The sequence below is a fragment of the Salvelinus sp. IW2-2015 genome, unplaced genomic scaffold, assembly GCF_002910315.2.
Source record: "Salvelinus sp. IW2-2015 unplaced genomic scaffold, ASM291031v2 Un_scaffold1028, whole genome shotgun sequence".
In the NCBI taxonomy this organism is placed as follows: Eukaryota; Metazoa; Chordata; class Actinopteri; order Salmoniformes; family Salmonidae; genus Salvelinus; species Salvelinus sp. IW2-2015.
This window is the reverse complement of record NW_019942694.1, coordinates 240216-266095: the sequence shown is the minus strand read 5'-3', so window position 1 is coordinate 266095 and position 25880 is coordinate 240216. Positions and strand designations below refer to the sequence as shown.

General features: G+C 41.3%; 1 protein-coding gene across 1 annotated transcript; it reads left to right on the top strand.

Moving 5' to 3' along the window:
• Positions 1-2357: 2357 nt before the first annotated feature.
• Positions 2358-25102, top strand: LOC112069495 (calpain-1 catalytic subunit). The gene is given in 23 exon segments (XM_024136842.2): positions 2358-2471; positions 3122-3378; positions 3500-3511; positions 3513-3576; positions 3793-3911; positions 4321-4454; positions 4537-4711; positions 5203-5277; positions 5676-5761; positions 7725-7799; positions 7929-8089; positions 8173-8339; positions 8691-8702; positions 8879-9087; positions 9582-9621; positions 10136-10204; positions 10380-10437; positions 10640-10704; positions 14821-14889; positions 15001-15079; positions 22243-22359; positions 22573-22625; positions 24687-25102. Coding segments are annotated over 22 exon segments (2103 nt in total). The 5' UTR covers positions 2358-2471; positions 3122-3141; the 3' UTR covers positions 24714-25102.
• Positions 25103-25880: the final 778 nt, after the last annotated feature.

Here is a 25880-nt window from a genome sequence, read left to right as displayed (position 1 = left end):
GAAAAATAAAGGTCAGAACGTGACACAAGGACATTTCTAAGTCACCACAAACTTTTGAACGGTAGTGTACTTACAAGACCTTAAACAACAATGCAGTTTTAAGAAAAATAAGAGTTAAGAAAATGTAAAATAGCAATAACGAGGCTATATACAGGAGTCAATGTGCGGGGGTACAGGTTAGCAGAGGTAATTGAGGTAATAGAGGTCATTGAGGTAATATGTACAGTATACAGTATGTAGGTAGGGGTAAAGTGACTATGCATATAAAATAGACAGTGAGTAGCAGCAGCGTAAAAAAGTGTGTGTGGGGGGGAAGTCAATGCAAATAGTCCAGGTAGCCATTAGATTGACTGTTCAGCAGTCTTATGGCTTTGGGGGTAGAAGCTGTTAAGGAGCCTTTTGGACATAGTGTAAAATAAAAAAGCCATTCTGCTCCTCTCCTCTCTAGAGTCCTCCCAGACAGTTCTTGGAGCTTGCTCAAGCACAGAGTAATTTACGACCCTGTGGCACCAGGCCACATCTGATAAGGTCTCAGCCTGGCAGATTCTCACACAAGGCTGGAGTGAGAGGATGCCATAAACATTGAGCCTTTATCAATCCAAGTAATAAGTGTTTCTTTCTCTCTCCAAGAAGTGAATGTTTAAGTTTAAATCGAGGATGTTTTTATAGCCCGTTATAGACATGGTGTAAGTAAAATGCCATTTGTCATTTATTCATGTACGTATACAGTACCAGTCAAAAGTCTCCAAGAAGGAGAGTGATGRTGCTGCRTYAGATGRCCTGGCCTCCACAATCACCCAACCTCAACCCAATTGAGATTGTTTGGGATGAGTTGGACCACAGAGTCAAGGAAAAGCAGCCAACAAGTGCTCAGCATATGTGGGAACTCCTTCAAGACTGTTGGAAAAGCATTCCTCRTGAAGCTGGTTGAGAGAATGCCAAGAGTGTGCAAAATTGTCATCAAGGCAAACGGGTGGCTACTTTGAAAAATCTCAAATATAACATATCTTTTTTGGTTACTACATGATTCCATAAGTGTTATTTCATAGTTTTGTTGTCTTCATTTTTATTCTACAATGTAGAAAACAAAAAATAAAGAAAAACCCTTGAATGAATAGGTGAGTCCAAACTTGTTCTGTATGTATATTTTATAGTTATAACCCTTAACTAATACTGTTTACATGTGTGAATATCATTGTCTTATAGACCCACAACAATAAGATTCCAAGTCTCTTTCAGATGACCAAACACAGCTGTGTGTGTGTGTGTGTGTCTGTCTGTCTGTCTGTCTGTCTGTCTGTCTGTCTGTCTGTCTGTCTGTCTGTCTGTCTGTCTGTCTGTCTGTCGGCTGTCTGTCTGTCTGTTGCTGTCTGTCTGTCTGTCCCTGTTCTGTCTGTCTGTCTGTCGTGTGTGGTGTGTGTGTGGTGTGTGTGTGTCGTGTGTGTGTCTGTGTGTGTGGTGTGAGACTATCAAGAGTACCGTTGGATGGCCTCAACAATCACGTTCTAACCAGACAGCACTATAGAGGACAGAACCACACCAATCAGTTGTACAGTAAGTATATAACGGGTGAGGGCAGATTCACAGCCGACCGCTCAGACGGGTGAGGGCAGCCGCACCACTCAGACGGGTGAGGGCAGCCGACCACTCAGACGGCGTGAGGGCAGCTCTGTGGTACTTGCCATGTCTGTGCCATGAAGCAGTCGAGCTGGATAAATGTTTTTCCAAGGACGCCCCTGTGACGTAACGTTGAAGTGACGTGAAATAAACGGATGTAATGATGCAGCCCCCACCAGAGGGAGGCAAATACAAGTTTATTCGATAGAGGATGTTTAAATGCTTTTTTTTTACAAATAAAATGGTGAGAAATCAATAATATATCATGAAAGCATATTTTTTAAGTAATTCTTGGCCGTTTTGGGGGACTGTCAAGTTAGTTCCTTAAACCAAAGTACATGGGAGTTTCCTTAAACCAAAGTACATGGGAGTCCTTAAACCAAAGTACATGGGAGTTCCTTAAACCAAAGTACATGGAGTTCTTAACCAAAGTACATGGGAGTTCCTTACACCAAAGTACATATGTGGTCCTTTAACACAGCAACTATAAAACAATGACGTATTACTAAACAGGTCAGATACTGTATACTCACTTCAGGCGGTCTGACAGAATGGTCTTCAGTATGTTCACGTCCAGAGAATACTGATTAGAGACAATGGCATTTAACTCAGAGATTCCATAATTACACAAGATTTTCCATTAGAATAGCCTAACCAATGGCAAGCTGTGGTGATAAGGGACACGGCTCACAGCCAAAACAATGTGTGTGTGTACTGTGGGTGGTGCCTGTCCACACATTACGTCATAGCCTGCTGTACAGTGCAATACGGCAGCAATCAAGTATATAAGAAGACTATTACTTGAATCGGTTTACAGAAGATGAAAATCCTGGTTAAAGTAGTGATATTCTGAGGTAAGAAACTTTAATCAATGTCCCTGGTGGAGTAAGATTTTCCATACCGTAGTATATCTCACTACTGCTTTGTTATGCATCAGACGTGATCATGTTTCCATTTGCAATTATTGAGTCAATTGTAATTGATTAAAGACCAAATTTACTTAATCTAGATAGCGTGATAAAGGATAATGTGGGTAACATTTGGAATCAAGAGTCAAAGCCAAAATGAAATAGCCAWCATTTAATGGTTGTCAGATGTAATTTGTCAATTTTCAACATTGACTTCCCTGAAACCATTTTTAGTGTGTTCAAGGAGTCCAGGAGTCCTGGACTTTTAATTACACTGATGAACTTGCTGTACCCACCTTTATATATTTTCTACATGTGCTGCCGTGTTTCATCACTTTCAATTGCGTTTTTGATTTGGATGTTAATATTTTTTGCTTGAATAAGATATAAAAAAAAATATGAAGCAAATTCTGTAAAGACACTTTTGCAAAACTAGGGATCCTACGATATGCTGAAGGACAGACTTTTTAATAGTGTTGCATAGTTGTTTTGAATAGCTGTTATATTGTTAATTGTCATCAACACTTAATAATGTGATTTATATTTAGGCTCCACCTATGAAATCTGAGTATTTCTTMATTTCACCCTGCTAACAGATCCTGCATACAGTACAACAATGCCTCCTCCCGGTGTGTGTATGAGTATAATGCAGGAGCGYCACAAGAAAGAGGGAGTTGGGAGTCTTGCCAACCCAGAGAAACACAGCAACCAAGACTTCCAGCAGCTGACGCAATACTGTTTGGCCAGGGGAGTGAGGTACATCGATGAGATGTTCCCCCCAGACCATAACTCCATTGGTGATGGGCTACTTTCCCCTGATGACATGGGCAGAGTGGTGTGGTTGAGACCAGCGGTATGACATCATCCAGATCTGCACACATTACAACACAAAGTATTAACTGATTTTAATGTGTAATTATGAATAGAAATGATAAACATTAATAGTAGGTGTAATGTGTGCATTCACTCTTCAGAAAATGGTACCGATCTCAGATTTTTATCCTTGATGGAGACCTTTCAAGGTTTGCGGACTTTGGGCAAGGAATGGTTGGTAAATGGATTTGGTTGTAAGCAAGCCGTCAAACCACAGCCCATGCCCCCACCACACATGCCCCACACACCATGCCTCCCACCACATGCCCTGCCCCACCAACACACTCCACACTGCTCCCACCGCACACCATGCTTCACACCACACCATGCTCCCACCACACCATGCCCTTTGCATTACAAATGTCATGATCTTCATAAACTTGTCATTTTTTAGGAGATTGCTGGTTTCTTGCTTCCATTGGGGCTTTGACGTTCCAGAAGGACATCCTGGAACAAGTAGTACCCCTAAAGCAAAGCTTTAAAGAGGATTACTGYGGAATATTCCACTTCAGGGTAAATTACCTCAGGCACAGTACATTATCTTTGTGAGAAATGCGTTGACCTATTGCAATAACTGTCATTCTTAAAGGATTATTAATGTATTGAAAATGTTCTCAGTGGTATTGAGAACAATTCAATTACCATGAACGACTCTCTATATTTAGGCTACGCCTTCCTCTAGTCATGTAGTCTCTGTAGGAATCATTGGGTAAATTACCTCGGGCTAACTAACTTATTAAAATAACCATCATCCTTTGAGGATGTAATGTATTGACACAGAATACATTGTAATGAAAAGCTTCTGAGCTGTATTGAGAACTCTTGAATTGTAATGAATGATGACTGCTTAGGCTGTGCCTTCCTCTAGYCATGTAGAGAATAGTCTCTGTAGGAATCAKTGTCCTCTCCTCCYATCTTTCAGTTCTGGAGGTTTGGGAAGTGGGTGGACGTTGTGATCGATGACAAGCTRCCAACAGTTGACGGCAGACTCATTTTTGTTCATTCAACAACTCCCAATGAGTTTTGGCCCGCCTTGMTGGAGAAAGCCTATGCCAAGTATGTGAGCCACATCAGTTGGTTATAAAACAGTTTAACACCTCCTCGATGTAGGACTTAATGACCTGTCTTCTTCTGGCAGGGTGTGTGGCTCCTACGCAGACATGAATTTAGGGACCCCTTCAGAGGCTATGATGGACTTCACCGGAGGGGTTCACATCACATTCAAGCTCACCGACGCTCCATCAAATCTGTGGGACCTGCTGTTCAGAGCTGTCCAATCCAAGTCTCTGATGGGGTGTAACACACCTCAAGGGGTGAGCAGCACTACCACCCCCTGAAACACCATGATGAGCCTTCAAACAAACCAGTTAGTAGAGCAGAAATGTTGTGATAAGTTACCATGAATCATGCACCGATGTCAAGATATATGATAAGTTACCATGAATCATGCACCGATGTCAAGATATATAATAAGTTACCATGAATCATGCACCGATGTCAAGATATATGATAAGTTACCATGAATCATGCACCGATGTNATATGATAAGTTACCCTGAATCATGCACCGATGTCAAGATATATGAGAATATGATAAGTTACCATGAATCATGCACCGATGTCAAGATATATGAGTTATTAAGCGTAGTTGAAGTCAAGACTTGTCCTTTAACATCTCGTAACACAAAAGAGATGAAGGTTGTGTTCATATTGTGTCCTATTTTGTGACTGAAACCTTTGTTCTGTTACGGTCCAATTACTTCACTTTATAATATCTATAATTACCTGTGTCTATTGTTCTGTAGGAAACATCAGCGAACACGGTGGCACCCAACGGATTAGTGAGGGGTCATGCCTACACCGTCACAGGGGTTAAACAGGTACTGTATGGAACTAACAATCTGAGAGAAATGCTTTGGAGCTGATATCTTTTGGCCATATGCTCTCTTTCCTTTATTGCCAAGAAAAAACATTGTTTGCTTTGTCAGAATAGAGCCAACTATTTACTTTAGTTCCACCTGGAGGGAAGTGGGAGAAGAAGTGTGGTATAATTCTGCCATGAACAATTTACCCTATCCCTGTGTAGCGAACTTGAGTTGGTCTCGTGGTCTTGTGATGAGGCAGCCTTGCCTGAGACGTCTAAATTAGTGCCAGCATTCGGTCCGCTATGAAATTCCTCTTGGTCCAATGGTCAAGATGCTGGTTTGTCCCATCGGGGACCCAGATTAATTTCCTGCTCTGAGATTACAGCTGGTGTTCATTCTGGTTTCTTCCACAGATCATGAGCAAAGGCAGGCCAGTGAATCTGATCCGCCTCTTCAACCCCTGGGGCCGGGGAGAGTGGAAGGGAGGCTGGAGCGATAAGTATGAACGAGCTATTCACAATAGATAACTTTGTTTCTTAGATTCTTCCTCAGTGTTGTGACGGCCCTGAATGTTCTGAACCGTCTCAGGGCTTCTCCTTCTAATAGGGCGCTATTAAGGGCAATTGTTCTGTTTTGCTGTATCAACAGTATAGTCTACATACTTTGTTTATATATACACTACCGGTCAAAAGTTTTACAACACCTACTCATTCAAGGTTTTTATTTTATTTATACTATTTTATACATTGTAAAACAATAGCGAAGACATCAACACACTCAAATAACAGATATGGAATCATGTAGTAACAAAATCTAATCAAACATATATTTTATATTTGAGATTCTTCAAATAGACACCCTTTGCCTTGATGACAGCTTTGCACACTCTTGGCATTCTCTCAACCAGCTTCACCTGGAATGCTTTTCCAACAATCTTGAAGGAGTTCCCACATATGCTGAGCACTTGTTGGCTGCTTTTCCTTCACTCTGCGGTCCGACTCATCCCAAACCATTTCAATTGGGTTGAAGTTGGGTGACTGTGGAGGCCAGGTCATCTGATGCAGCACTCCATCACTCTCGTTCTTGGTAGAATAGCCCTTACACAGCCTGGAGGTGTATTGGGTCATTGTCCTTTTGAAAAACAAATGATAGTCCCACTAAGCGCAAAACAGATGGGATGGTGTATCACTGCAGAATGCTGTGGTAGCCATTCTGGTTAAGTGTACATAGAATTCTAAATAAATCACAGACATCGTCAACAGCAAAGCACCCCTACACCATAACACCTCCTCTTCCATGTTTTACATGGGGAAATACACATGCGGAGATCATCCGTTCACCTACTCTGTGTCTTACAAAGACACGGTGGTTGGAGCCAAAAATCTCCAATTTGGACTAAAGACAAATTTCCACCATCTAATGTCCATTGCTTGTGTTTTTTGGCTCAAGAAAGTCCCTTATTCTGATTGGTGTACTTTCGTAGTAGTTTCTTTGCAGCAGTTTGACCATGAAGGCCTGATTCACAGTCTCCTCTGAACAGTTGATGTTGAGTTGTGTCTGAACTCTGTGAAGCATTTATTTGGGCTGCAATTTCTGAGGCTGGTATGAACGTATGAACGTATCCTCTGCAGCAGAGGTAACTCTGGGTCTTCATTTCCTGTGGAGGTCCTCATGAGAGCAAGTTTCATCACAGCGCTTGATGGTTTTTGCGACTGCACTTGAAGAAACTTTCAAAGTTCTTGACATTTTCCGTATTGACTGACCTTCATGTCTTAAATTAATGATGGACTGTTGTTTCTCTTTACTTATTTGAGCTGTTCTTGCGATAATATGGACTTGGTCTTTTACCAAACAGGGCTATCTTCTGTACAACACCCCTACTTTGTCACAACACAACTGATTGGCTCAAATACATTAAGAAGGAAAGAAATTCCACAAATTAACTCTTAAGAAATTAATTGAAATGCATTCCAGGTTACTACCTCATGAATCCTCAGTATGTACATGTTGTGGCCAATAATTCTGATTCTATTACACTTTATTGAAAAGGCACTTTTGTATTGATATCTTCAGTGTTATAAATAAAAAAACTGAAATGGACATAACATTAGCTATAACACTGTCAACATCACCGTTCAATCATGAATATCTTGACGTGATAATGATCCACAAACCCAAATGATTTTGGTACTGAAAGTGACATGGYTTTAGCTCAAAGTGACTGTGATGTCATCACACCCATTGTCTTTGACAGGTCGTTTTATGAAATGTCAGCTAATCTCCCTTACCTTTTTTTTGTATTTTTTTTTTACAGTGTATTCGGAAGTCACTCACAAGCAGCCAGAGCRTTAAAGCTTTTACATTTTTGTCTCTCGGCCACCTAGTCTCTGGAGTACTACCACTAACTAACCAGTGGCCTTACCGCATCCAAACTATTGACATGATGTTTGTCTTTCAATCAGGTCATCCATGTGGCAAACAGTGAGTCCTGACGATCGGAAGATGTGTCTGTCAGTGAAAGAGGATGGGGAATTCTGGTAAACCATATATAATGCAGAAATCTTTTCAACATTTTGTTGTAAGCGATTAACACGTACAGTGTCAGTACACATTTATACTGATATTTCAATACCAGAACCAATTCACAATTTTGGTTGTCTTCTCAGGATGACAATGGAAGACTTCTGTAGGCACTTCACAGATGTGACTATCTGCTGTATGTGCCCTGATTTTCTTGACGGCAACTCTAAAGGTCTTTGGACACACTCCTTACAYGATGGCAGATGGGTTGCAGGAACCACTGCTGGTGGTTGCATGAATTACACAGGTAAATTACATCTTGATTGAAAGGTTTTGCCTTCAACAAGGAATTATTTGCAGTTGATGACTATAATTTTTTTTGTCTCCCAGACAGTTTCTGGACAAATCCCCAGTATCGGGTGAAGATTGAGAGATTAGACAGGGACCGCTCTGAGACACAGGGGGACAACAACATGTTGGTATCTCTGATGCAGAAGCCTGACAAGAGAAACAGACGCCTGGTCAAAAGTCTCCACATCGGCATCAACATCTTCGAGGTCAGTGCTCTTCTTTGGTGCACGCCTTTTGCTATGTTATATACTGTAGTTTATCTCAACTTTATCCCCCCAAAAACATGTACAGATTGAAGCAAAGCTACGTGCTTCCTCTGAGGACTTTGTTACAGRTAGCACTGTTATTGTGCCATAAACTGTCATGTCAGTAGTGTAAGTTAAACGGGAGATCTCTTTGTAAGGTCCTCTTACGTATGTTGGCACTGTGCAGTTCTCAATGCAAATATGCCCATTTGTGAACCAACATGTAGGTTGTTATCCCAGAACAATACATTCAACTGGCCCAGGTATGCTATTGTTCCTGCAGTTTAATGTCTTTGTTTTACTTTCTAACAGGTGCCTGCCCAAGTAAGTAACTTTTAAACATACATTTCACAAATAACGTTATAAAAGTTAGAGCAGCCACTAGACTATCTGGCCAATATAATGGATCATCACATGTGAYAGAACTGGTTTCAAGGTCCAGATTTGAATTGGAAATGATCTGCAGTTTTATGTAAAACATTTTATGATTGTGATCTCAGTTCAAAGGACAGAGGGGGAAGTTTCCTGCCGTCTTCTTCARCAACAATGTGCCTGTCGCCCAATCGAAGAAGTACCTGAACGCTCGGACAGTGGTGCTGTTCTCCAGGCTGAAACCTGGTGAATACCTGATCGTGCCATCAGCCTTCAACCCAAACGAAACCGCCTCCTTCATCCTGTCCATCCTCTCCAAGGTGGAGACCCAAATCCAGTGAGCACAGCCCCCCCCCCCATTCACAATAAAAGTGGTAGTTTATCCAAGTTACACCATTTCATATTCGTTTCCTTACAAATAAAGTTAGTTTAAGATGATTTGAACATAAAGCGTGAAAAACATATCCAAAGCATGGATTGCGGTCCTAGCTTATCCATTGATTGCTTTCAGGGAAACGAATATGGAATTTTGTAACTTGGGTGAACTATACCCTTAATTAATGTCATATATTTTTTACAGTCAGTGATCATAGCAAACATTAGGACCGGGATTCAATCCATTTGCGCCTGTAAACAATGCACCAAAGGTCATTTTCAATTGAGCAAATATCTGCAATGTTTTACTGTGAATGCAATCTCTGCGAACGCTGTAGCTTTGCCTTTAAAATCTGCATKATCAACAACCCGCGACGAGATTGCATCCTGGGCTTAGTTTCACTATAATTTATGTTTTCCTAACAGAAACAAAACAGTGTTCATTTTTTTCCTCAGTGAAAATTCAAATGACCAGGATACTCTGGAAATCCCAAAGGTATTTAAGGAAAACCTTATTTCATCCCACATATGTAGATATTGAGGGAATCCCCAAGCTATTCTCCCGGGTGGCGCAGTGGTCTAGGGCACTGCATCGCAGTGCTAGCTGCGCCACCAGAGTCTCTGGGTTCGCGCCCAGGCTGGGCTGGGTTCGCGCCCAGGCTCTGTCGCAGCCGGCCGCAACCGGGAGATCCGTGGGGCGACGCACAATTGGCATAGCGTCGTCCGGGTTAGGGAGGGTTTGGCCGGTAGGGAGGGTTTGGCCGGTAGGGATATCCTTGTCTCAGTATGTAAAAAATGTAATAAAATGTATGCACTCTACTGTAAGTCGCTCTGGATAAGAGYGTCTGCTAAATGACTAAAATGTAAAATGTATTTAAGGAAAACCTTATTTCATCCCACATATGTAGATATTGAGGGAATCACCAAGGTATTTAAGGTGAACCGTGTATTTCTATTTATCTTCTGATATTGTCTTCTTTTTTTAATATCTTATATTTCATTTTTTTTAGCCCATGCCTACCCACAATAGAGCAGATATGGACAACAAACAAACTCTGTTTCGGCAATATTCTGATCAGGCAAGTTCCCAATATTTTTCATTTGAACACAAAACAAGACAATGTGAAATTTAAAAAAYGTAAACTAATAAAAATGATAGCATTTGAGAATATTACTACTTTTTAACAATTGTTAAATTATATATATATCTATATATATAAAATCAATAACATTCGTTTCATTTTCACTGAAAAGTTTGAGGAGGTGGACGCTGAACAGCTTCAGAGGATTCTAAATGAGACTCTCCTCCAAGGTATGTAGAGAGAAAAACAATCACCATGGAGATTCCCAGTCATTTGTGACCAGAAGCAGGAGTTTGAACAGACATACATTAGTTGTGATGAGATCAGAATCACACACAAGGATACGGTGGGTGTTTGATGAGCAATGTGTTGCTTGGTGGTATCTGTAGGATTTGTTTTCTAATGTGCCACCTTTTTTCCCACGTTATACAGGAAATACAAAGAAAACACAAGGCTTCAGCTTGGAGTCCTGTCGCAGCATGGTGGCATTAATGGATGTATCCTTCATGAGCTTAGTGACAGTCTCCMATKATGTTTTCTGTCGTCAAACACCTTGAACAGTACTTTACAATAGTACATTTTTCAACACTTCCATGTAGCAGTAAAAACTGTGAATGAATGTAGGAGTTTTTTGCAATGACCCTTAGGCCCCGTTTAAACTGGTGCTAACATGCACCCTTTGTCCTGATTGTTTCTACATCCTGATCGTGCCCACATTTGTAGACAGGTGTATACTATCAAAAGACACACTGGGATCTGATAGTGATCAGATCTTCCTCACCACCTCYGGAGGTGTCTGGATATYCCTCAAATGTAGACGGATCTGGACAGTGAAACCATTTAAAATCATAATAATCCCGCCTTCTTAAATAATTGACATGTGGCACCATTGATTTATGACATCACTATGTGTTTTAAAATAAATAACTGCATATTATTTGGAAAGAATATCAGTCAAATAATTAGTGTACAGGGAGGGACCAGGACATCTGGTCTCAATGCAGACACAGTGGACAGGTAAGAGACAATACCATTCCACTGGGTACAAACTGGATAAATCAACATCATTTGTCAATGTATTGTGACGTGGAATCTATGTGGAAAATACTTTGGATATTTAAAAAGTCAGTTGCACTGTTATTTTGAGGGTCAAATTTCCATWGGATTATGTCATCATGGTAACCAAATTTCAACATAGACAAACCTTGTATACAATATTTTGAATTTGTTTTCATTAAAAAAAACGTCAGATCTTCAAMGTAATATCCACTGTTACAAAAAAACAATTGGCTGGGCAGCACCTCCTACTGGAGAGTTGATCTGTCTACAGCACCTCCTACTGGAGAGTTGATCTACCTACAGCACTCCCTGACAGGAGAGTTGATGTATCTACAGCACCTCCTACTGGAGAGTGAATCTACCTACAGCACCTCCACTGGGAGAAGTGAATCGTCTCTAACAGACCTCCTACTAGGACATGAGTTGATCTGTCTACAGCACTCCTACTGAAGAGTTGATCTGTCTACAGCAACTCCTACTGGAGAGTTGATCATGTCTACAGCACCTCCCACTGGAGAGTTGATCTATCTACAGCACCTCTACTGGAGAGTTAATGCTAATTCTACAGGCACCCCAACTGGAGCATTGATCCTGTCTACAAGCACCTACCTACTGGAGAGATGATCCTGCTCTACAGCACCTCTATCTATGCGAGATTGATCATCTACACACCTCCTCACTGGGAACTATGATAGTATTCTACAGCACCTCCTACTGGAGAGCTGATCTATCTACAGCACCTCCTACTGGAGAGCTGATCTATCTACAGCACCTCCTAATGGAGAGCTGATCTATCTACAGCTACCCGTTGGTCTACCATTCAGGGTTATAACCAAGCCCTGCTTATCAAATCAAATTTTACTGGTTGTGTATACAGATTTTGCAGATGTTATCACGTCTGTCGCAAAATGCTTGTGTTCCTAGCTCCAACAGTGCAGTAATACCTAACTAAATGATTATGTTCCTCGCTCCAACAGTGCAGTAATACCTAACTAAATGGTTATGTTCCTGGCTCCAACAGTGCAGTAATACCTAACTAAATGATATACTTCCTGTCCACAGTGCACATACTAACTAAATGAGTATGTCCTAGGCTCCAACAGTGCAGTAATACCTAACTAAATGATTATGTTCCTGGCTCCAACAGTGCAGTATTACCTAACATTACACAACGATACACGCAGACCCCAAAACATAAAGAAATGAATTAAGAGTCAGAGTCCAGAATATAAATATATTTGTACACATTTTGTTACGTTACAGCCTTATTCAAAAATGGATTAAATAAAAACATTTCCTCAGCAATCTACTCACAATACCCCATAATGACATCACAATACCCCATAATGACATCACAATACCCCATAATGACATCACAATACCCCATAATGACAAAGCGAAAACACATTCTTAGTAATTTTTGCTATWAAAAAAAACAAACAAAAAAAACAAAACAATTTCCATAAGTATTCAGACCCTTTGCTTTGAGACTCGAAATTGAGCTCAGGTGCATCCTGTTTCCATTGATCATCCTGGAGATGTTTGTATAACTTGATTGGAGTCYACCTGTGGTAAATTCAATTGATTTGACATGATTTGGAAAGGCACACACCTGTCTATATAAGTTCCCACAGTTGACAGTGCATGTCGGCTACCAGCTGGTACTCTACCCTGCACCTTCGAGACTGCTGCCCTATGTACATAGTCAATGAACACTGCACACTTTAATAATGTTTACATACTGTTCTACCCACTTCATATGTTTATACTGTATTCTAGTCAAGGCTCATCCAATAAAACTATTCATACAGTGGCTTGCGAAAGTATTCACCCCCTTGGCATTTTTCCTATTTTGTTGCCTTACAACCTGGAATTAAAATAGATTTTTTTGGGAAGTTTGTATCATTTCATTTACACAACATGCCTGCCACTTTGAAGATGCAAAATATTTTTTATTGTGAAACAAACAAGAAATAAGACAAAAAAACAGAACTTGAGCGTGCATGACTATTCACCCCCCCAAAGTCAATACTTTGTAGAGCCACCAGTATCTTGGTGTATGTCTTTATAAGCTTGGCACCTCCATCCACTGGGATTTTGGCCCATTCTTCAAGGCAAAACTGCTCCAGCTCCTTCAAGTTGGATGGGTGCACAGCAATCTTTAAATCATACCACAGATTCTCAATTGGATTGAGGTCTGTGCTTTGACTAGGCCATTCCAAGACATTTCAATTTTTCCCATTAAACCACTTGAGTGTTGCTTTAGCAGTATGCTTAGGGTCATTGTCCTGCTGGAAAGTGAACCACTGTCCCAGTCTCAATCTCTGGAAGACTGAGGTTTCCCTCAAGAATTTCCCTGTATTTAGTGCCATCCATCATTCCTTCAATTCTGACCAGTTTCCCAGTCCCTGCTGATGAAAAACATCCCCACAGCATGATGCTGCCACCACCATGCTTCACTGTGGGGTTGGTGTTCTCGGGGTGATGAGAGGTGTTGGGTTWGCGTAGACATAGCCTTTTCCTTGATGTCCAAAAAGCTAAATTTTAGTCTCATCTGACAAGAGTACCTTCTTCCATATGTTTGGGGAGTCTCTCAAATGCCTTTTGGCGAACACCAAACATGTTTGCTCATTTTCTTCTTTAATTAAGCAATGTTTTTTTTCTGGCCACTCTTCTGTAAAGCCCAGCTCTGTGGATTGTATGGCTTAGTGGTCCTATGGACGGATACTCCAATCTCCGCTATGGAGCTTTGCAACTCCTTCAGGGTTATCTTTGGAATCTTTGTTTCCTCTCTGATTATAATGCCCTCCTTGCCTGGTCCGTGAGTTTTGGTCGGCGGCCTTCTCTTGGCAGGTTTGTTGTGGTGCCATATTCTTTCAATTAAAAAAAAATGGATTTAATGGTGCTCCCTGGGATGTTCAAAGTTTCTGATATTTTTTTATAACCCAACCCTGATCTTWACTTCTCCACAACTTTSTCCCTGACCTGCTTGGAGAGCTCCTTGGTCTTCATGGTGCCGCTTGCTTGGTGATGCCCCTTGCTTAGTGGTGTTTCAGACTCTGGGGCCTTTCAGAGCAGGTGTATATATACTGAGATCATGTGACAGATCATGTGACACTTAAATAAAGTCCACCTGTGTGCAATCTAACTAACTATGTGACTTCTGAAGGTAATTGGTTGCACCAGATCTTATTTAGGGGCTTCATAGCAATGGGGTGAATACACATGCACGCACCACTTTTCCATTTTTTTTTTTCTATTTTTTTTTTTAAACAAGTCATTTTTAAATTTCACTTCACCAATTTTGACTATTTTGTGTTTGTCCATTACATTAAATCCAAATTAAAATCCATTTAAATTACAAGTTGTAATGCAACAAAATAGGAAAAATGCCAAAGGGGATGAATACTTTATGTAGCAAGGCACTGCAGTTGGTGGAACTAACATAAAACAGACCACATAACTAAATATATGGCTTTAGCCCATTACAGGGCAAAATGTACAGACTTTTTATATTTTGCCTTTGTAGATTTCCTTAACCTTTCCTTCTCCAGACATCAATCACTGGAAAACTGAACAGTGCTGAATTTCTACATCTATGGAGAAAAGTTACCGTGTACAAGGTAAATTAATTAGCAAGTGTGGTAAAAGGTTATTAAACCACTAATTACTAGTTCACATTTTTCCAGAATACAAATTACCTGAAAATATTCATATTTTCTTATATTTTCCAGGACATCTTCTTACGTTCAGATGTGAACCGTTCCGGAATGTTGTCATTGAGTCAACTGAGGAACGCAATCATCGCTTCAGGTAACTTTTGGCTAGACCAACAAACAGGGCCTGCCACTGACCTTAGATAACCGTACCTGCTTACAGGGACTAATGTAAAAATCTGATCACCTAACTAGCAATCTCCGACTGACATCAACGCATGATTGAAGAGTTAGGACTGTCAAATTAGGATGAACAGATGGATTAAAGTAACCTCTGCCATTACGACTAAACAGCAGTCTGTTTGATGCTCAATAGTTTAAAGTTTTAAAAAATGTATTAGTCGCATGTATATGGGATACACATGGTATACACCGTCCAACGAAATGCTTAGTTGCAGGTTCCTTCTGGACAATGCAACAGTAATAAGAAATAATAAAAGATAAGAATGAACATAAAGTAAATGGCTCAGTAGAATAGAAAAAACAGTTTAGCATAAGTATAATACAGGAAGGTACAATTTGTAGTCCAATATTTACACATGGTTTGGGCAAGAAGGAATTGGGGGGCAAGTATTTAAATTGTGCAGTATTTAGCAATCATAATGAGAGTCTGGTCGCAGTAGTTGTAATGTGTGTGTAGTGTGTGATGTGTATGTGTGTTGGTGTGTGTGTGGATGTGTGTGGGTGTGTGTGTGTGTTGTGGTGTGTGTGCGTGTGTTCTACGGTGCGGAGAAACATAGCAGATGGTCAGTCCTGTTACTGTTAGAATCATAGCAGATAGTCAGTCCTGTTACTGTTAGAATCATAGCAGGTGGTCAGTCCTGTTACTGTTAGAATCATAGCAGGTAGGTCAGTCCTGTTACTGTTAGAATCATAGCAGATGGTCAGTCCTGTTACTGTTAGAATCATAGCAGATGTCAGTCCTGTTAGTTTAAATATAGCAATGTCAGTCTGTTACTGTTAATCATAGCAGGTGGTCAGTCCTGTTACGTTAGAATCAGAGCAGATGGTCAGTCCTGTTAGGGTTAGAAATCATAGCAGGTGGTCAGTCCTGTTACTGTTAGAATCATAGCAGATGGTCAGTCCTGTTACTCGTTAGAATCATAGCAGATGCAGTCGCTGTTACTGTTAGAATCATAGCAGATGGTCAGTTCTGTTAGGGTTAGAATCATAGCAGATAGTCAGTCCTGTTACTGTTAGAATCATAGCAGATAGGTCAGTCCTGTTAGGTTAGAATCATAGCAGTGGTCAGTCCTGTTAGCGTTTAGAATCATAGCAGATCAGTCAGTCCTGTTACTGTTAGAATCATAGCAGATGGTCAGTCCTGTTTACTGTTAGAATCATAGCAGATGGTCAGTCCTGTTACTGTTAGAATCATAGGCAGATGGTCATCATGTCACTGGTTAGAATCATAGCAGATGGTCAGTCCTTACTGTTAGAATCTAGCAGATGGTCAGTCCTGTTACTGTTAGAATCATAGCGATGTCATTCCTTACTGTTAGAATCATAGCAGGTGGTCAGTCCTGTTACTGTTAGAATCATAGCAGCATGGTCAGTTCTGTTACTGTTAGAATCATAGCAGATGGTCAGTCCTGTTACTGTTAGAATCATAGCAGATGGTCATTCTTGTTACTGTTAGAATCATAGCAGTATAGTCAGTTCTGTTACTGTTAGAATCATAGCAGATGGTCAGTTCCTGTTTACTGTTAGAATCATAGCAGATAGTCAGTCCTGTTACTGTTAGAATCATAGCAGTGGTCAGTCCTGTTACTGTTAGAATCATAGCAGATGGTCAGTTCTGTTACTGTTAGAATCATAGCAGGTGTCAGTCCTGTTACTGTAGAATCATAGCAGATGGTCAGTCCTTTACGTTAGAATCAAGCAGATGGTCAGTCCTGTTATGGTAGAATCATAGCAGGTGAGTCAGTCCTGTTACTGTTAGAATCATAGCAAGATGTCAGTCTGTTACGTTAGAATCATAGCAGATAGTCAGTCCTGTTAGCGTTGAATCATAGCAGATGGTCAGTCCTGTTAGCTTAGAATCATAGCAGATGGTCAGTCCTGTTACTGTTAGAATCATAGCAGATGGTCAGTCCTGTTACTTTAGAATCATAGCAGATGGTCAGTCCTGTTACTGTTAGAATCATAGCAGATGGTCAGTCTGTTACTGTTAGAATCAGAGCAGATGGTCAGTCCTGTTACTGTTAGAATCAATCAGATGGTCAGTCTCTGTTAGCGTTAGAATCATAGCAGATGGTCATCTGTTAGGTTAGAATCAGCAGATGGCGTCAGTCCTGTACTGTTAGAATCATAGCAGGTGGTCAGTCCTGTTACTGTTAGAATCATAGAGCGTGTCAGTCCCCGTTACTGTTAGAATCATAGCAGATGGTCAGTCCTGTTACTGTTAGAATCATAGCAGATGGTCAGTCCTGTTAGGTTAGAATCATAGCAGATGTCAGTCCTGTTACTGTTAGAATCATAGCAGTGGTCAGTCCTTGTTACTGTTAGAATCAGAGCAGATGGTCAGTCCTGTTAGGTTAGAATCATAGCAGTGTGGTCAGTCCGTTACTGTTAGAATCATAGCAGTATCGTCAGTCCTTACTGTCTAGAATGCATAGCAGGTGTCAGTCCTGTACTGTTAGAATCATAGCAGAGGTCAGTCCTGTTAGGTTAGAATCATAGCAGATGTCAGTCCTGTTACGCGTTAGAATTCATAGCAGATGTCAGTCCTGTTAGGGTTAGAATCATAGCAGATGGTCAGTTCCTGTTACGTTAGAATCATAGCAGATGTCAGTCCTGTTACTGTTTAGAATCATAGTGATCGTCAGCCTGTTACTGTTAGAATCATAGCAGATGGTCAGTCCTGTTACTGTTAGAATCATGCAGGATGGTCAGTCCTGTTACTGTTAGAATCATAGCAGAATGGTCAGTCCTGTTACTGTTAGAATCATAGCAGATGGTCAGTCCTGTTACTGTTAGAATCACTAGCAGTATGGTCAGTCCTGTTACTGTTAGAATCATAGCAGATAGTTCAGTTCTTACGTTAGAATCATAGCAGATGTCAGTCCTGTTACTGTTAGAATCATAGCAGATAGTCAGTTCTGTTACTGTTGGAATCATAGCAGTGGTCAGTCCTGTTACTGTTAGAATCATAGCAGATGGTACAGTTCTTTACTGTTAGAATCATAGCAGGGTCAGTCCTGTTACTGTTAGAATCATAGCAGATGTCAGTCCTGTACTGTTAGAATCATAGCAGATGCAGTCCTGTTACGTTAGAATCATAGCAGGTGGTCAGTCCTGTTACTGTTAGAACATAGCAGATGGTCATCTGTTACTGTTAGAATCATAGCAGATGGTCAGTCCGTTAGTTTAGAATCATAGCAGATGGTCATCCTGTTACGTTAGAATCAAGCAGGTTCGTCCTGTCAGTTTATTAATCAGATGGTCAGTTCTGTTACTTTAGAATCATAGCAGTGGTTCAGTCACTTACTGTTAGAATCATAGCAGATGGTCAGTCCGTTACTGTTGAATCAGAGCAGATGTTCAGTCCTGTTACTGTTAGAATCGACAGATGGTCAGTCTGTTACGTTGAATCATAGCAGATGCGGTCAGTCCTGTTAGTTAGATCAGAGCAGATGGTCAGTCCTGTTACTGCTGTAATCATAGCAAAGGTCAGTCCTGTTGAGCTTAGAATCAGAGCAGATGGTCAGTCCTGTTACTGTTAGAATCATACAGATGGTCAGTCCTGTTAGTGTTGAATCAGAGCAGATGTCAGTCCTGCAGCGTCGTTTACAGCGTCAGTCTAGAGCGGTCAGTCTAGCAGTGGTCAGTCCTGCAGCGGCAGTCGTAGCAGCGGTCAGTCTAGCGCGGTCAGTCGTAGCAGGTGGTCAGTCCTGACGGTAGTCTTAGCAGCGCGGTTCAGTCCTGCAGCGGTCAGTCTAGAGGCAGGGTCCGTCAAGCGGTCGTCTAGCAGGCGGTCAGTCTAGCAGCGTCAGTCTAGCAGGCGGTCAGTCTAGCAAGGTCAGTCTAGCAGGCGTCAGTCTAGCAGCGCCGTCAGCTAGCAGCGGTCAGTCTGCAGCGGTCAGTCTAGCAGCGTGGTCAGTCCTGCAGCGGTCATCTAGCAGCGCGGGTCAGCTCTAGCAGGCATCGAGTCTAGCAGGCGGTCAGTCTAGCAGGCGGTCAGTCCTCAGCAGGTGGTCAGTCTAGCAGGTGGTCAGTTCTAGCAGTGTCAGTTCCCTGCAGCGGTTGAATTTGGAGAGAAGCTAAGGTGGCATGCCACATATCTTCAGCAGCCTTAGGAAGTAGCGACTCTGTTGCACCCTCTTGACAAGAGTGGTGGTGGTATTGGTTTATGTCAAGTCCTCAGTGATGTGGACGACGAGGAACATAAAACTTCTGATTCTCTACTTCAGTCCCGTTGATGTGCATGTTCCCTCCTCTGCTTCCTGAAGTCAACAATCAACTCATTTTGTTTTTCTGACATTGAGGGAGAGGTTGTTGTCCTRGCACCACAATGCCAGTTCACTTACCTCCTTCCTATATGCTGACTTGTCGCTGTTGGTTATCAGGCCTACAACCGTGGTGTCGTCAGCAAACTTGATGATGGAGTTTGTGTCGTGCAATGCCACACAGTGGGTGAACAGGGAGAGTCAGTGTGGAGGAGGTGTTTCTTCCAATCCTCGCAGCCTGTTGTCTGCCCATCAAGAAATCCAGGATCCAGTTACATTGGGTGTTGTCCAGACCCCTGGCTCTGAGCTTCGTGTCGCGTTTGGAGGTAGAAATAGTGTTGAATGTTGAACTATAGTCAATGAACAGCTTTCTCACCTAGGTGTTTCTCTTGTCCAGATGTGTTACAGCCGCGTGAATAGCGATGGACATGGTATCTTCTGTGGATTTGTTGGAGCGGTAGGCAAATTGGAGTGGGTCCAGTGTGCCTGGCACGCTGGCTTTGATGTGGGCCATTACCAGCCTCTCAAAGCACTTCATTAGGACTGGGGTGAGCTCAACAGGGTTATAGTCATTGGGCACCTTGTTTTTCTTGGGCACTGGGACGATGGTGGTCTCCTTGAAGCAAGGTGGGGAATACAGCCTGGGACAGGAACAGGTTGAAGGTGTCCGAGAAGACACCCGCCAAGTGGTCAACACACACTCTGAGGACGCTGCCAGGGATGCCTTTTGGGCCGGAGGCTTTGTGAGTATTCACTCTTTTGCGAGTTTTCTTCACGTCAGCCTCGGTGATAGAAAGACCCTGGTTGTTCGAAGCAGCGAGAGTCTTCCTGGATGGCTCGGTATTGACTGCCTCGAATTGAGCATATAATGTGTTACGCTTGTCTGGGAGGGACGCTTTTAGTGGGCACCACACAGATGGATTTGCCTTTGTTTTTACTCTGACATGCAATGTCAACTGTAGGACCTTATATAGACAGGTGTGTGCCTTTCCAAATCATGTCCAATCAATTGAATTTACCACAGGTGGACTCCAATCAAGTTGTAGAATCATCTCAAGGATGATCAATGGAAACAGGATGTAAATTAGCTCAATTTCGAGTCTCATAGCAAATGGTCTGAATACTTATGTAAATAAGGTATCTGCTTTACATTTTTAATACATTTGCAAAACTGTCTAAAAACCTGTTTTCACTTTGTCATTATGTGTTTGGTTAAAATCATCTGTGACAATAAATACCGCTTCCGGTGGAGAGGACTTTTGCTGGTTAATGATCTTATATAGTTTGCTGAGTGCCAACTTGGTGTTTGCGTGTGGCGGTATGTACACAGCTTTAATAACACTCGTGAATTCCCTTGGCATATAGTGGGGTCAGTATTTTAACATCAGAAACTCCATGTCGGTTGAACGTGAGCTTGAGATCTTTTCAACTTCGGTACACCAGGAATTGTTGATGAGGAAACATACCCCTCCCCTACTCTTACCAGAAGCCACCGCTCGATCGATATGGAAAAGGGGAAAGTTGTCTGGTTGAACAGCAGAGTTGAGTGTAACGTCCATAAGCCACATCTCTGTAAAAACAAAGACACAGCATTCCCTGATATCCCTCCGCGATTGAAGCCTTGCTCTGAGTTCAAAGTTTATTTTCCAGCGATTGGACATTAGCCATCAGGATGCTAGGAAGAGGAGGACATGTAGCCACTGTTTACATCCTAGCTTGACTCCCCCAGCGATTGACATTAGCATCAGGATGCTAGGAAAGGAAGGTCGTGTAGCCACTGTTTACATCTTAGCTTGGACTCCCCAGATTAGACATTAGCCATCAGGATGCTAGAAGAGGAGGTTGTGTAGCCACTGTTTACATCCTAGCTTGGAGTCCCCCAGCGATTAGACATTAGCCATCAGGAGCGTAGGAAGAGGAGGTCGCTGTAGCACTGTTTACATCCTAGCTTGAGTCCCCCAGCGATTAGACATTAGTCATCAGGATGCTAGAAGAGAGGACATGTAGCCAGTCTTTCTAGCTTGTTCCCCCTCTTCTTCGTCACCAGCAGGTAAGCCCATGTGCGGAAACAATGGAGCGAATGTTAATATAGAGATAAGAGATAAACAAGTGTTTAGCTTCCGATTCATGATCCAGAACACTTTCGTTTCCTAGGAAATATTGCACAAACATTCTGAGCCAAAAACAATGTGTAATTAATGAAGAATATCCATAAAAAAAGCAAAGTTGAGCAGAACCGTCAAGTCAACGCGCCCTCCTCAGGGCCGACATCTTAATACCGTGTGAAATAAATGTGCATAAAAACTGTGATACGCATAAAATACCTGTGAAATATACTGTGGCATAAAATACCTGTGAAATAACTGTGGCATAAAAAACCTGTGAAATAACTGTGCATAAAATACCTGTGAAATAACTGTGGCATAAAATACCTCGTGAAATAACTGTGGCATAAAATACCTGTGAAAATAACGTGGCATAAAATCCTGTGAAATAACTGTGGCATAAAATACCTGTGAAAAAACTGTGTGCATAAAATACCTGTGAAATAACTGTGCATAAAATAGCCTGCTGCATAAACTGTGGCATAAAATACCTGTGAACATAACTGCTGGCATAAAATACCTGAAAAATAACTGTAGCATAAAATTACCTGTGAAATAACTTGGCATAAATAAACCTGTGAATAACTGTGGCATTAAAATACCTGTGAAATAACTGTGGCATAAAATACCTGAAAAAATAACTGTAGCATAAAATACCTGTGAAATAACTGTGGCATAAAAGTGTGAGGTCTGTCTGTCCTCCACAGGGGTCAGGCTGAGTGACAGTCTGCTGAACCTCATTGCTCTGCGCTACGGTGGATCTTCTGGAAACATCAGCCTGGAGAGTTTCATCAGCCTCGTTCTACGCGTGGACCGCATGGCCAGTAAGTCCACAACTTAAATAAAAAGGGGACCCGTTTTTATTTCACTGGGATTTTACATTTTCCATCAGTGGCATTCTAATGAGCGTGTACAGTTAGGCTTTCATAGCGCTCACAGGATCATCCTAGTTAGTTTGCAAGATGAGTGTTTGAAGCCATGACCTTTGTATTATTTACCGAAATTGCAAATAGTGTAATTCATGCCCCTTTCAACAGAAATATTCAGACAACTCAACGAGGGAGGGGCCATATCTCTTCGAGACAATGAGGTAATAAACTGTTAATAATGCACCAGGGACTTTCAACTCTGATCCTGCAGTGCTAGGTGTGCAGGCTTTCACTCCAGCCCTGCAGTAACACACCTGATTCAGTTAACCATGGTCCAGACTGAAGATCATAATCGGCTGAACATTTTGCATCAGGTGTGTTAGAGCTGGGCTGGGCTGGAACAAAAGCCCTAAAGCCTTGCTTCCATTGGTCTAAATCGCAGCAAACCTTCCGATGATTGATTGTAAAACAACATAAAACGCTGCCTTAACCAAAGGTCACATGTGTGTGCAAAGCAGCATACTCTTATCTGAGAGATGCGAGATGGTGCAAAACTGTCATCAAGACAAAAAAAGGGTGGCTATTTGAAGAATCTGAAATATAAATTATATATATTGATTTGTTTAACACTTTCTTGGCCACTACGTGATTCCATATGTGTTATTTCATAAATGTGATGTCTTCATTATTATTCTACAATGTAGAAAATAGTTAAAATAAAGAAAAACCCTTTAAATGAGTACAGTAGGTGTCCAAACTTTTGACTGGTACTGTATATACACAGAAAAGTATGTGTACATCCCTTCAAAATAATGGACTAAGCGATTTCAGCCACACCCATTGCTGACAGGTGTATACAATTGAGCACACAGCCATAAAATCTCTATAGACAAACATTGGCAGTAGAATGGCCCGTACTGAAGAGCTCAGTGACTTTCAACGTGGCACCATTATAGGACCCCACCTTTTCAACAAGTCAGTTTGTCAAATTTCTGCCCTGCTTGAGCTTCCCCGGTCAACTGTAAGTGCTGTTATTGTAAAGTGGAAACGTCTAGGAGCAACAACGGCTCAGCCACGAGGCCGCACAAGCTCATAGAACGGGACCGCCGACTACTGAAGCGCGTAGCGTGTAAAAATAGTCTGTCCTAAGTTGCAACATCAGCACAAGAACTGTTTGTTGGGAGCTTCATGAAATGGGTTTCCATGGCCGAGCAGCCGCACACAAGCCTAACATCACCATGCGCTATACCAGGCGTCGGCTGGAGTGGTGTTAAGCTCGTCGCCATTGGAAACGTGTTCTCTGGAGTGATAAATCACTCTTCAATCAATCACATTTATTTATAAAGCCTTTTTTACATCAGCAGATGACACAAAGTTTTTAAACAAAAACCCAGCCTAAAACCCCAAACAGCAAGCAAGCAATGCAATGCATCCTGCAAGTCCGATGGATGAATCGGGGTTTGTCGGATGCCAGTAGAACTCTTCCTGCCCCAGTGCATAGTGCCAACTGTAAAGTTTGGTGGAGGAGGAATAATGCTCTGGTGCTGTTTTTTATGGTTCAGTCTAGGTCCCAGTGAAGGGAAATGTTAATGCTACAGATTACAATGACATTCTAGACGATTCTGTGCTTCCATCTTTGTGGCAACAATTTGGGGAAGGCCCTTTCCTGTTTCAGCATGACAATGCCCACTTGCACAAAGCGAGGTCCATACAGAAATGGTTTGTCAGTGTGGAAGAACTTGACTGGCCTGCACAGAACACTGACCTTAACTGACCTTTCACTTTATTTACAGAACCCTGACCTTTAACCTTTATTTAACTAGGCAAGTCAGTTATGAACAAATTCTTATTTACAATGACGGCCTAGGAACAGTGGGTTAACTACCTTGTTCAGGGGTAGAACGACAGATTTTTACCTTGTCAGCTCGGGGATTTGATTTAGCACCCTTTCGGTTACTGGCCCAATGCTCTATCCACTCGGCTACCTGCCACCCCATATAAAAATCCTTCCCATAAGAGTGGAGGCTGTTATAGCAGCAAAGTGGCGGGACCAACTTCATATTAATGCCTGTGATTTTGGAATGAGATGTTCGACAAAGCAGGTGTCCACATACTTTTGGTCATGTAGTGTGAGAACCTGAAATACACTGTCTGAGATGCAGTTATCCAGAAAAACTTTGTTAACTTTGTGTTAAGATGTAATTTCATTGTTTATATTTTATATGACTAATGAACGTGTTAGTCAAATCTCACTGTTGTTTTTTTCTTCCTTTTTCTTCCAGTGGATGTACATCACTATGTATGCATAAACTACAGACCAAATAGGATGGACAGAAGACCGTTAGAATCGTAAAGTTTGAAAAAGTTCTACGACGGTGCTTTGCTGGACAAATCAATAAACTTCTCTGCGACATTTTCAAGAGTATTTCGTTGCACTTAAAAAACTTGATAGAGTATCTTGATTAATCCTACAGCACCTTCTTTCCACCAAATCCTCACGCTTGTCTTTTCTTACAAGCACTGACTACTTTAAGGAAGAAATGTACTTAGGCTACTATGACTGATGTGTGGTTGTCTCACCTAGCCATTGTAAGATGGATACACACAACTGTAAAATTGCTTTGCTAAATGACTAAAAGCTGTCATCAGGGCAGAAGGTGGCTACTTTGAAGATTCTCAAATAAAAAATATATTTTGATTTGTTTAACACTTTTTTGGGTTACTACACGATCCCATATATGTTATTTCATAGAAAATAGTAAAAAATAAATACCCTTGAATGAGTAGGTGTGTCCAAACTTTTGACTTGTACTCTAAATATATATTTTTTAAATCTCACAATTACATACTTTAGAAACAAATTAATGTAACACAATTCTAAAGAATAGAGTAATGACTTATATTGCTATATTAAACAGCTTTTAAATACATTGAACCAAATATAGCCTATTAATACAGTAGCTGCATACCGAGAGAAAGCATGCCAACCTACAGTGGGGAGAACAAGTATTTGAAACACTGCCGATTTTGCAGGTTTTCCTACTTACAAAGCATGTAGAGGTCTGTAATTTTTATCATAGGCGATGTCAGAACATAGCATGCAGATGTCCACATACTTTTGGTCATGTAGTGTGAGAACCTGAAATACACTGTCTGAGATGCAGTTATCCAGAAAAACTTTGTTAACTTTGTGTTAAGATGTAATTTCATTGTTATATTTTATATGACTAATGAACGTGTTAGTCAAATCTCACTGTTGTTTTTTTCTTCCTTTTTCTTCCAGTGGATGTACATCACTATGTATGCATAAACTACAGACCAAATAGGATGGACAGAAGACCGTTAGAATCGTAAAGTTTGAAAAAAGTTCTACGCGGGCTTTGCTGGACAAATCAATAAACTTCTCTGCGACATTTTCAAGAGTATTTCGTTGCACTTAAAAAACTTGATAGAGTATCTTGATTAAATCCTACAGC